General features: G+C 34.7%; 1 protein-coding gene across 1 annotated transcript; it reads right to left on the bottom strand.

The window, feature by feature from the left end:
* Positions 1–4,630: 4,630 nt before the first annotated feature.
* On the bottom strand, positions 4,631–13,294 carry LOC140795103 (chloride channel protein CLC-c-like). The gene is made up of 8 exons (XM_073147483.1): positions 13,111–13,294; positions 10,269–10,522; positions 9,859–10,059; positions 9,192–9,369; positions 7,812–8,074; positions 7,194–7,463; positions 5,922–7,053; positions 4,631–4,975 (listed from the first exon to the last, which is right to left on the bottom strand). The coding sequence occupies exons 2-8, from the start codon at positions 10,478–10,480 to the stop codon at positions 4,886–4,888; spliced, it is 2,346 nt and encodes a 781-aa protein (XP_073003584.1). The 5' UTR covers positions 10,481–10,522; positions 13,111–13,294; the 3' UTR covers positions 4,631–4,885.
* Positions 13,295–13,513: the final 219 nt, after the last annotated feature.

Here is a 13,513-nt window from a genome sequence, read left to right as displayed (position 1 = left end):
TTTTATTTTTATTATCATTCACATCTTATCATATTGATATTTATCAATCGACCCTTGTATATTACTTTTAATATTTAAAAATACCATAGGTTAATTTTACTCTAACAACAACTAACATAATAGAAATATTCCACTACTTCAAAAATATATAAAAAAGTAAATTACCTAATAATTCGACTTTAAAATCTAACTCTCTCTTTATTCAAGGTTATCCAAGAGCATTAAAGGTTATTGTGTATCTATATTTACTTTAAACTCATTTATATGGTAACCGGCTATTAAGAAAACTATGTTCGATTCATTTTAAGTAAGTAAAATGGATACGTTGAATAATAAATATTTATTTAGTAGAGTGTTTTTGATAAATTTCTCAGAGAATTATTCTGTCGATCAGCGGTAAGGTTAAATGTAACTCGAGGTACATTTAAGACATAAAAGAAAATGCATGGATCATTGTCATTCATTTGGTTATTTGATCTTAAATGTCTCTCTACAATTAAATGCAATTGTTTCTCCTGAGTGAAAGTAATAATTTGAAGTATAAATTGCTGCATTAAATTCCTAATGCACCTACTCTCCTAGTACAGGTTGAGAAAAATTCACAAGATGAAATTGAATGTGGGACACATGAGATGAATGATAGTGGTTGGGGAAAAAATATATTTGAAGGGAATGTAGGATTTTTATTTTTATTTTTATTTTTTGTCACAAGATATATCCAAACAATTTATTATAGAGAATATCTTGGATTTGAGATTTGGATCCATTTGTGAGGATAAGAGAATAAACTTTGGGTGGTTTCAAATGCCATTTAGCCCAAATAATTATTTAGATAATATTCCACTAATTTACTTTACTTTACAGTTTTGAATATAAGTTTGAAGAGGGAATATTGCAATTTAATTATATTTATTTTTTAATTTATAATAATGTTATACAAAAATATATACACTCAAGTTTTATGTAGTAAATCGAAAAAAATTAAATACCAATAAATTAGAACCTCTATTTTCTAATTAAATTTTAGCATAAGTATGTTCTATCGATGGAATGTTATCTTTCGTCTTCTTTTTTTAATGTATTGCAAAGACTTAAACTATTAGATAATAATCATACTTTTGATTTGAAACTATTAGCATTCTCACACACATTTGAGAGATATTTATATTTTGTAAACATATTAGTGCTTGATATTTTTTAATCTTTTCATTAGAACAGAAAAACTTGCAACCATGACAAACTCATGATTTAAATCTCCAATACTAGTGACAAAAAAAAAATTAGGTGAAAGAATTACTTTCAAGAGGCCCACATCAGTCAACAAGTCATTGCAGCCCAAAAAAAAGAGAGAAAAGGGCCCACTAATATGAATCTCTAATGAGACTTCACTATCCCTAACCCCACTCTATGAATTAATTGTCTTTCATGTTAGCAATTTATATATATATATATATATTTTCTATCATTCTCTCTTTGTGACAAAAATCATATCCATACATTTTGAATTAAATACCAGAAAGTTTCGTTTAAAAAAATAATAATAAGTTAGACGGTATTTAAACATCAAAATCTTCTGCTCTGATACTATGTTATTTTATCAGTATCTCCTAAAGCTTCGTTTATTCTAATAGTCCATAATTTTTTTATATCTAAAATTAACTATGCAAATACTGAAACTAGTCTGCTTCGATGGAACTAATAGCTATATTTCTATTAGAGTAATTAAATATTTTTACGTTCGGTCAATAGACGACTAACTACTATAATTTAATGTAGATCGTAAATATGTTAAGTGCTTAAGTTTGAAATACATATTAGTAAATTTAAAATCAAGCCAAACTAAAAAAAAAGAAAAGAGTAGACAGTAATTTACTATATTTATTTTAATCTAAAGAATAAAAGGAGTTTCTCAAGTTTGAATGAAGTGAACAAAAAGAAACTTTAGTCCAAAGCTTTAAATCAAAGAACGGCCTGAAAAGATTTGGCATGAGAACTACTACACTAGATGAGTACTACACACCACCAAAAGTTGCTTTTAGGATTTCTCAATCAACTATTGCCACAATTTCCTACACTTGGGTCATTGTTACCTTTTTCTTTTAGATATATAACCAAACTGATCATGCTCTATATATATATATAATTTTTTTTTATCGAAATAAACCACCCCAAATTAATAACGAAAGATGTATGTTTTATTATAGTTGTTAGTAAAATGTTAAATTTATTAGCATTTTATCTAAGAAGAGGAAACACTAATAAGTTCAGCATCGTCTTCTTATATTTAAGATGCTAATTTGATCAGCATTGCATTTTATATGTGACAACTAATTTAAAACAAAAAAAAAAAACTAACGCAAACCTAATTGAATCTAAAGAGTCTCATTTGAATAATTTTAATGTTTTACATCTATAAACTGCTAAAAAAAAATTAGCTTTCTATTTCGGCCTCGCTTTAGTATTAAATTTAGAGTGTTCTATTTGGATAAAAAGATAAGTTTTAGATATAGCTAATTTGCTTTGGTTAAAAAAAAAAAACTCTCATAGTCTCTCTTTCTCTCTCCTTTTCACTAATGTTGCTTCCAAATCACACCAAATCTTATTCCTTTATAGGAAAGAAAGTCTACAATGGAACAGGATGATGGATAAAGCCACAGCCAACCCAAAAGCTACTACTATAACATAACAAAAAGGGAGATGGAATCTAATTGAAGCGGCCCACAGAAGAGCATTCATTATATTTTAGAGAGAGGTGGTATAGAATCTTGGATCACTAAATATAAAAGATTTTTGAGATAAGGAGTTTGAGTAGTTGGATTCGGAACCCAAGACGTTCATCATCAAGTGTATTAAAAAAAAAAAAAACAAAGAAAAAAACAAAGAAAAGGAGGTCAAAGCATTCAACTTTGTTTAAGTTTGATTAATGGTTTGTTTGGGAACAAGGTTTGATTCTGGTAATAGAGTTGAATTTTTTTTTAAAAATTTTCTTTTTGGCTGAGTAATCTATCTGATGATCCTGGAATTTACCACTGGCGCTCATTGTTTAGGTGGTTGTGGTATGACATGGATGGCATATTGTATTATTCTAGGTATGGGGTTTTTTGTGTATTATTTTTTTGTAATCATATTATTAGTAGACATAGATCAAATGTTATGTTATTTGTAAATAAAGGATTTCTTTGGCCCTGCAATGTGGACATTTTATGTGTATTAATCCATTTATGTAAGCAGTGTGCACCTTTTTATGGGCAATGTAAATAGTGTAACAAGTTTATTCAAGGTACAGAAATGAATATTTGATCTTATTCACTCATTAATGCTCACAATAAGGATTTCTCATGGTCATATAATTCTTGTTTCAATTTTTCATTTCAAATTATTCTTATGTCAAATGATTTTTATTCATCAATAGGGTGGTATGATGTAATAGCAGTGTGTTAATTGGAATTTTTTTTTTTTTTGGTGGGGTTGAGAGAGAGGCAGAGAGATAAAAAGGAAGTAGGTCTTGTTTGCAAGTGAGTTTTGGTCCAACTATCATTATAAATTGGGATAGTCAAACTTAGTTATCAATTTAACTTAGTTATTCAATAAATTGATGTGGATTAGAGCTCCTTTTTCTTAATGAAGGAAAGATAATCAACTTCATTCGCAATTAGCCAAAACCACTTCATCTCATGACAAGAAAAATATTCTTAGATTCCACTTGAACCATTGACTAGAAATAAGTGTTGGTAATTAGTAGGCATAATCCAAATCCAGATAGCTTGCTTGCACTCCAAGTTGTGGTTGTCTGCCTAACATCTTCAACTCCACATGGATGCATTCATGCATGCTTGCTCACAAATAATTGCTCAACCAAATCACAAAACATACATACATATACATACATAGATGATAGCCCATCATAAATTCTCTTAAAAGATTTGATGGGATGGGCTCCTCGCATGCCACCAATAGACCCATGATCAAAGGATGCAGATGAGTAATTGTTGGGCAATATGAGGACAGCATGATTGGATCAAGGCTATCCTGAACAGTTGATGAGTTTAAAAGTCTTTTTTTTGTACAGCTATTTGTTTCAGAGAAGGAAAGTGATTAAGGTTTTCTTGAAGGATGTCACAGAGAACCTGGGAGGAAGTCTTTTGAGTCAAGATGCAGCTTTGATTTAGATGTATTGCAGCAGTTCCAGGTAGTTGCAGACATTAATAAGTTTGTGAACACACTTCAATGGAGATTGGAGGTGTATAATTGTAGTGGTTGCAGCTGCATTGCAGCTTTGATGGTTTCAGTAAATGCAAACAGCCTGTAATTGGAGTAAGCACCAAAGATAATGACAGAAACTTACATATTCCTGGTAGTAGACAGTGTGGGGCATTCAACATCTTAAGTATAGCAAGTCAAAGAGAATGATAGAAGTCAAGAGAATCATAGGAGAGGAAAGAAAAAGAATCAAAGTGAAGCATGATTATAAAGTTAGATTTAGCCTCTGACCTTTAAATATGCACTCGAAGTTGCATGTTTAGCGACAATTGGTACACTATAAAGCAGACCTGTTTTAATTGATATCTACTAGTCAACACAGTGAATTATCACTAGTTCTTCTTAACTCTCTGCAGTACAAGTAATGGAATTTAGAGATTGGAAAAGACTCAAAAGTTTCCATTATAAAGCTTTTACATAAGTGTTGTATAACAGATAAACGTCGATCAAAAAAAAAATTAACTCAATTATAGATAGAATATCAGTTCTTGCCAGAAGCTCCTGGATAGACCTTATATTACCTCGAAAGAGAAAAAAAGAAACAAAATCTCATGAATAAATTTCTTAGATAATAACAACATTCACAACAAACCGGGGGAAGAGGTCGCATGGATGATGTATGGATCTACTTATGGTGGTTGAGATGCGGGAACAATCCAACAATGTGCTCTGGCATGAAGTCATGCCGTGTAAGAACCCCAACTATTGGAGGCCTCTGCAAGAATAAATGTACAAGCTTCATGGTCAGCATTCAACATAAATGATTCCATAACAAAATTGTATGTTACTTTCTTAAAAACAAAATTGTACGTTAAGGAAAATTCAAATATCAAAGAAAATTTTCTTACACACAAAAGTCAATATTCTCATTCTCAGGAATGAAACTTAAGCAAACCCACAATGCAAAAGTGAACAAAAGGATCTGAACTTGAACATGGAGAAGCAAAAGTTGATCCTATCCTACTTCTATCTTTGCAATGTCAACCTAGAAAACAGCATATGCTGATCTTAAATATTCCTATATCATGCACAAGTACTGGATCAAACCAAAGACATGATTTGATTTCATAAAAAGTAAATAGAGATAATTCCCCAATTTCCACTGCTTATGCCATTTACTGGTTTAACAATTCTGAAGTTAAAGATTGAAATGCAGAATTTGGTCCAAATTTGGTAACTACTGTGCTATAGTCTAAATCAATAACTTTAATTAGAAACGTTCATAACAGTCCTGAGAGTTTCTTTGAGTATAATAAGAATGACCACTGGATCCGAATTTAGCAGTCATTTTCAATGTCACTGTACTCACCAAGGAACAAAATAATATCACAGTCCTCCAGAATCCAGAAAAGATCCTCAACACTAATATAATGCAGCTCAAAATCCACAAATTTCAGCTTGTCCTATTCATGTTAGGTCATCCAAGCTGTTCCATGCATGGATATTGATATTGCTTAACCAAGGTGTGGAAAGCAAAAAAGATATAATAAAATAAATATTTTACAGTCCAGGACATGGAGATGAGAAGAATTTTCATATATGAAATTTTAATCCTCTATGGTTCATCTAATTTGCTTCTGTGTGTGTGTGTGTGTGTGAGAGAGAGAGAGAGAGAGAGAGAGAGAGAGAGAGAGAGAGAGAGAGAGAGAGAGATGTCTCACCCCAGGAGTCTTTGGCACAACGCACAGGTGTCGGAGCCCAAGCGCTCGGAAAAGCACTGCAGCTTTAGCTAGTGACATAGTCTCAACCACTGTGTATGGTGAGGTGTTGGTAATTGGGTGGAGATCCACATACATTTCCATTTCCTCATCAAGGATATCCAAGTCTTCAAATTTCAATCCTTTCCCTGATCCTGCCTTGGCAAAATCAAAGGCACCAAATCGTTGTAGCATCTCCCCTGCCCCTGCTTTAACCCTCTCCTTCATGAATCTTTTGCCTTTTAGCAATATTAGTAAATGAGATCTTAGCACAAGCCCAACTAACTCTGGCGCATCTGACAGAGGCGGCTCATCAACCACCGGAAATCCATTATGGCCTGTCAATCGAAGGGCATGTACAATGTTTGCCACCTTCTCCACACCAGAAAAAGAGATTAGTGGTCCTATCACCACATCTCCAGCAACCAAGTTCCTCATGTAAGGCTCGGCATGGGCCTCCATGTAGGGCAAGCCCTTCATTGTAACAATTTGATCATAGACTCCCTTGTTAAAGCTATCAGCTACTGTCTTGGATATAAGAAGAACAAGCATAACTAAGGGAAGCATTAGAAGGTCATTGGTGAGCTCTAAGAGAATAACACAGACTGAGACAGTCATTCTCATAGTCCCACCAAGAAAAGAAGCAGCGCCAAGAAGGGCGAAAAGGCCAGGATCAAGGTCAGAGATGGGACCAAGAAGAGTCCCTACAATACGCCCATAGGTGGCACCGGCAAGTATAACAGGAATAAAAAGACCAGAAGGGACAGCAATGCCATATGTTACAAGGCCAAGACAATAAATGGCTGTAAAAAAGATGAAAAGGGTGGACATATGGAATTCATTCTCAGTGCCGCCACTAAAGAGATTGCGGATTGCATCATCGTTTGTGTTGAGGAAGAGAGAGGCAAGGTCATTGTAATGACCTGGGGGACACTGGAAGTTCTTAAAGTTACCTGAACGACCAATAGTGGGGCACTGCTCCATAACATCTGCAGGGCATGGTGTACACTTTGCAAGCCAAGGGAGCCCGTAAGAGCAGCATGAGGTGAGAATAGATATGGTGATAGTGAGAAGGATTTTGAATGGAGCACCTCTCCTGCATGTAGACAGAGCCTTTAAAGTAAATTCGAGCCTATGCAAATTATGAGGATAAGAGAGCGAGAAATAAACCTGCCACAATGAGCATAATAATTATTGTAAGGTGATCAGGATTTTGGAGGAGTAATCAGTACATACTCATTGATTATGCTATAAGCACGAAGAATCCTGTCAAGCAGATAGTTGAAGAGGCCCCCAAACACACCCCCAATGACTCCAAGGACTAATATTGCTATCAGATCCGGAGTACTATATGCAGTAATAGTTGAACTAAGATCAAACATGATTAATCCTCCTTGACCAAAGAGTCCACATCTTCCGCTTCGGCAGAATTCTATGAATCCTCTCAACACCACAGCAACTACAGCTGTTGTAAAGAATGTCCTCCAGAGAAGAGCACTTCGCCACCTGAAGAAGCATAACAAGGAAAAGGGAAAAACTGAATCTGTTAAAGATAATAGTTATCGTGGCAAGAAGAATGGCAGATAATTATGTCATCAACTCTACTACAAAGTAGGTTGCTTCAGGTAACTTTAATGCACTTCTTCTGTTTTCCCTTAGCACTACCACAGAGAACTTGCAAAATTTAACCAAAGGAATGAGTTGTTTCATTGTTTGATATTAAAAACTAGCACTATTACAGTTGAGTGAAGATTGTCTTCTACATCTGCATTAATATGACAGCTACGATTATCAATTCCTAATAAAATCCAATGGTAACCAGTAAATACAGAAAAGAGAGAATAAAAGTGCTACCAAGATGCTGCTTCTTCAAGAGCAAAGAGGACACCACCAACAGGTGCACGAAAGGCAGCTGCCACTCCTGCTGCTGCCCCGCAGGTGATCAGATCTCGTCGGTCTCTGTCATTCTTAAAGTACCTAAGCCATGTCCATGTCAGATGGTACTTGTGTGACCCACCCTGACCAAGTAAGTTGGCAATACATGCTCCTGTATGTACCATAGGACCTTCCTTGCCAAGTACAAATCCAGCTGAAACTCCACCTATTGAACCAAATATCTGCAGAAACCAAGAAGGCCATGCACGACAGTTATGGATACTTGTTTGATGGAGAAATTCTGGAGAAGACATTCTACATTTTCTTTGAGAATTCATGTAGAGGACTTCGTATCTAGCAAAAAGTAATAAAAGAAGTGTCCATCCCAGGTCGAGTTTGATCCTTTCCTTCTACCTCACTTCACCGATTCACCAATGATTGGATCACTCAAAGCCAAAGACCAATTCCAATAAATTTGCAATGCTGGCATATCAGTTGTCTTGATATAGACAGCTTATTAACAAATAACAGGAACATGAAACAAGATAAAGCATACGAATGAGAATCACTAAGGAAGATCAAATGGGTAAACCCCTTCATTTCAGATATGAAACTGCAATTTGCTAACAGCAATCATACAGTTACGGGTTTATGTATGGAGAGCATCTGTATCCTATCCTTCACTCTTAGGGATAATAAACAATTGAAGACACATTGGCATTCAAATTCTTCTACTTAACTCCTTGAGGCAAGTTCCTTTACCTGTGTTCTGCAAAGTGCAAACTAGTCAATGCTATATAGAGTATCTAATTCTAAAGAGATAGGAGCTTGGCAATGGATGGAATACTTAAAATAGAATGGAAAGGAAAATCTCTGGCATTACGAACTAGAGAAATCTTCTTCAGTGAATCAACAGTCCAGCAACAAAAAATACTTCTGACACTTTTAAGACCAATAACCGGTGCAGAATAAATCTAATTGATTCCATGATGGCAGAGATGAACTAAGTGAAAAGTCTGCTCTTGGTACTCCGAGGAACTTGGTTAACAATCACAAAGAAAATTCGTACCACATGAGTGCATTGATGGCTAGAAGCAGCCTAATCAACTCACCCTCGAACAGTTTTTGTGCCTCTATTAGTTTCTTCTTAAGGTAACAGAAAAGTCTCTTTAAGACATTACACCAATAAGTTAACAGAACAAATGAATCTGAAAAAGCAAGAAATAAATAAATTCTTATGGGGCTAGCAGAATGTGCTGTAACAAGCACAGAAATATAAAGTAGAAAGAAGGAAAATATGCCAATCGATCATGCACAACTTCTATTTAAGTCCTAACATGGTTTTATGTTCTCAATTACCTTTACAAAGAGTGTACTTGGAGCTAATATAGAATACGCATCAACTCCATTAAGATAGGCTTTAACTTCTGGTATACCAGACCCAGCAGCTGCCGGAGCAATATAAGCACAGATTGCCGCCGCTGCAGTTGCCAATATCAAATTGCATCCTCCATAAGCAAAAAATGCGGTAATATATCTGCGCTGGAACCAGAAATTAGTTGACATTATTCTGCAGAGCATCCACTTCATAAAATCTTGATATATCACTTGTATAAAATATCTATATATAATATGTTTCACAATAATAATCAGTTTGATAGGCACCCATTTCACAAATGATCTGCAAGATAATTCCATCTTATAATCAATTAATCACACTAGCAAATGTGAATCAAAACACATATTACTCGTAAACAAGTGCGCATATTTATGCGTAGTGCATACACATACGTAAGCAAGAGTGCTTCTTTTATGTTTACATAGCGCTTACCTATACAACATACGATTGCAGCGAGTAGACCTTACTTGCAAGAAACATGAGTTCTAGTCCGTGCCCGCTAATGTGAATATAAAATGTTTTCAATTTGCAAACCATTCATCATTTCAGGCGTCGCTAATGTGATTATAAAATGGAATCAATTTGCAAAACATTCATCATTTCAGGCATATATCATCTGAACTTTACCTATGCTCAAGCATGAGGTTGCTTGTCAACAACAATTTGAATCCAGCAATGTTTTCGACTGCGAGGTTATTGAAGAAACCAACAAGTCCAGTTGATAAGCCTATAAGAAGAGCAAGCGTCCACTTCAGAACTATGTACTGAAATATCTGAACTTTCTTTCTTGACCTCCAGTCTTGCTTGAAAAGATCATTCTCCACAATTCTGAAACGTAGAAATTTACTCAAAATTACATATTTGTCCAATTTAGATATAATTCCGGGTGCGGAATGAAAAATGACACCTTTTTTACCTTCAAAGATCATTAGTACTCTGCAGTAGTAAACTTGCATATCAAGCAAAGCATGGACGGGATAAAGCTACGAATAAGAACAGGAGATAGGAAGAATAGCGAAGAATAAGTGATATCTTACTCGTAATCCAAGCTCTCGATGGGGCAAACGTTGGCACCAACGATGGCAATCTGGGAAGTGGTATTCAAAGTCCTCTTCCTCAGCAACGGCTCCCTCATTCCGGGCTCCTTATCCTCGAATAAATCCGATCTGTTCCTCTCCAACTCTCGCCATACCCCGTCCATGGTCTCGATATCGTTACTCCCCTCCTGCGGCCTTTGGGGGCTATCCATCTTTTTTATTCCGCCCCCTGCTGCTCCTCAGCCGTGTCTCGCCTTTTATTCCAAGAATAACAAGAATATAAACGATTATTAAAGCAAGTCTTAATGCCAGTTATAAAGTTCTCGGATAATTGCAATAACAAATTTATCCACACAAATAACTGCAATAATGGAAGGGCCCACCGTTATGGGGTGCGTGTAAAGCTGGTCGATGACAGCTCAGACAAATGAGGCGCAGATCTGTGACGTGGGAGAGGATGATTGGCGTGTCATGGTCCGGTCCCACGTCAACTTTTTCGCTCGAATAAGAGAGTTGGATAGGCGAGTCAATGCTGGGGTGGGGAACGGTGAATAAGGATTGGAATAAGATGCACATGGATAAGTTGCCTGGAGTCCAATTTTAGGTTTTGGGGGGGCCTAGGAAGTCATGATGTGTATATATCCACATGTACTTGGTCTATATTTTTTGTTCGGATTGCTTTTTGATAACTATTTATTAAAATTTTAGTAATATAACAATTGAAAATACGTACAGATCATTAATTAAATTGATACAAAAAAAAATAAAAATAAACAGTGGTTAATGCAAAGAACAACTGTAGAAAGATTATACGAGCAATTTAGGGATTTTAGAAGCATAAACATACCAAAAAAAATTTAAAAATTAAAACCTTTCTAAAATACTTTGCATCTATAAAGATTTTGACAAGGAATATACTTGGTACATTGACTAAAAGAGAAGGTGGTGATTAATTTGCAATGATGATGTGGAAAACAAAGTACCTATAATTGTTTAATAGTGGAAGGATCACAAGGCAAAGTATAGATAAGACGAGAATAAGATTTGGCTTTTTCCAAAAGGCCCTCCCCCTCACGTTACTCATATGATTCTGTAGGTAGATTTGCATGTGAAAGCATCGACAGAGCTCAAAGGGAGGGAAAGAAATAGACTTCATGGGCTATTCTATGTTCATTTTTCTGACAAGTGTGTATATTGTATATCCATCTCACTAGGTGTTTTGTTGGTGTATACAAATACAAATAGGAATATTGCAGTCCTAGGATGGGAATTATAAAAAATAAAAATAAAAAGAGTAAGAATTATGAAATACATCTAAAGTGACATAAATAAAAATATATATATATTATTCAGTTGTATAAAAAATTTAAAGCCTGAAATGAAAGAGTAGATCTAAAGGAATCACTAGTCAGAGTTAGGTTATTTGCTATGTTACTGCTGCTGCTGTGTTGAGAACTATTCATTTTAACTTAATAATAAATTAGCCCTCTATTACAATTCATTTTTCAGGAAATATTATTCCAATCTTGTGATATACAGGCTAGCACATTAGTACTGCAGTAGTGCTCTTTTAAAACTGGAGAGAAACAAAAAAAAAAATACTTCATATGTGCCTCAAAAGATTTGGTTTACACTTAAATACTCCTTAGAATCTTTATTTTGTGTATGGATACTCGAATAAAATTTCATCAAGTTAGTTATAGGAAAAAAAAACACACCTTTTTCTTATTTATATGCATTCATTTCAAATAAGCAGATCTATATCTTTTAATTTGCTAAATTACTAAGCATTTATAACTTATAAGTGTCAAAATAAATAACACGCAGAGAAGAGAATTTGAAGGGTATGTATGAACAAAAGAAAAGGCATAAGGTTAAAACACAATGCACAAAATACAAAATAGTAATGGGTTCTAGTTGGGCTTATATTTATAGTTTATACTTTATAGTAAAATATTTTTCTATAAAAAAAATAAATATACATCCCTCATATTTAATTACCCCCGAATTATAAAAACACATCACAATAACTGTATTAATAAAAAAAATATCACATAATTATTTTATCTTTAATATTATTTTTATTTCTTCTCTACTCATCCGAGTGTCATTTTTTACGAGTTTTAACTGCACTTATAAATCAAAAATGATTCCCTAATCCTCACTAAAATGCTCAATGAGCATTCACCCAATTATATCATCCACATCTATCGCAACCCGAACGCAATTCTGCAACAAATTGAGTTGCAAATTGGGCTATAAATCTAAGATATCACTGTACTTATAATGCTTGCTATCTTATATATATATATATATATATATATATATATATATATATATATAGCCTTGAGGCTTTTTATAACGGTGGCAATTAGTTTTTAATGAATTGGTTTCTGTTATTTAAAAAAAATTAACGAGAATATCTACCGGATTGGGGTTAATTGCGAGAATTAATGAGGGCTCTACGTGGGCAACAGCGTAGGGCAGGGGGGGGTGGAGTCATGAAAGTGGGACCCAGAGGTAATGTAACAGCTAGGATACCACATGATCCACATGCCATTGTGGTCTACAGTGACGACACGTGGCACTCAAATACTATTGGACTGGAACCTTGGAGAGAATTCTCTCTCTAAAAATTAAAAAAGAAACTTCTCTTCTCCAAAATCTCTCCCCCCCAATTAGCTCAAGCAAAAGAAAAGGATTCAAATTAACAGAATACGGATTAAGAAAACAATCTGGAGATGGATAGCAACACAATCACGTAAGATGTATAGTATAGGGTTTTCTCCAAGTTTAATTCCACTAAACGCTCAGATTTAATTTGCGAGATATAAAGAAGTACCTCGATTTAGGAGTTCGCTGGATTACTCGCGATCGCTCGATCCGATCCGCCTCGGTTGAGATACGATCATGAGAAAGAAGGAGATCGGAAGGAGAGCCGAGAAGATTTTCTCGCAATCGCTTCCAGAATGCCCGAGAGAAGAGGGAAAGAAAAGGAGGAGAGAGAGAGCGACAAAAATATGTACGTCCAAAAGAGAGGATGGTGGTCTTATATATAGGTCCTTCAATTTTAGAAGCAACTTATTTCTTCTGTTTACATTTTTTATAATTTGCACCCTCTCTTTTTTGAGCAAAAAGAAATTTACAAAAAACACCTTATAAGTTTGCTTTATTAGCATTAGCGCTCTACCGGAACACTCTGCTACTGGGAATACAGTCGGAGTAAAATCATAATAAAATTAAAA

This window comes from Typha latifolia, chromosome 9, assembly GCF_019914945.1.
Source record: "Typha latifolia isolate L0001 chromosome 9, TyphaL0001v2, whole genome shotgun sequence".
Classification (NCBI taxonomy): Eukaryota; Viridiplantae; Streptophyta; class Magnoliopsida; order Poales; family Typhaceae; genus Typha; species Typha latifolia.
Note: the sequence above shows the minus strand (reverse complement) of the source record. Positions and strands in the feature narration are given on the sequence as shown.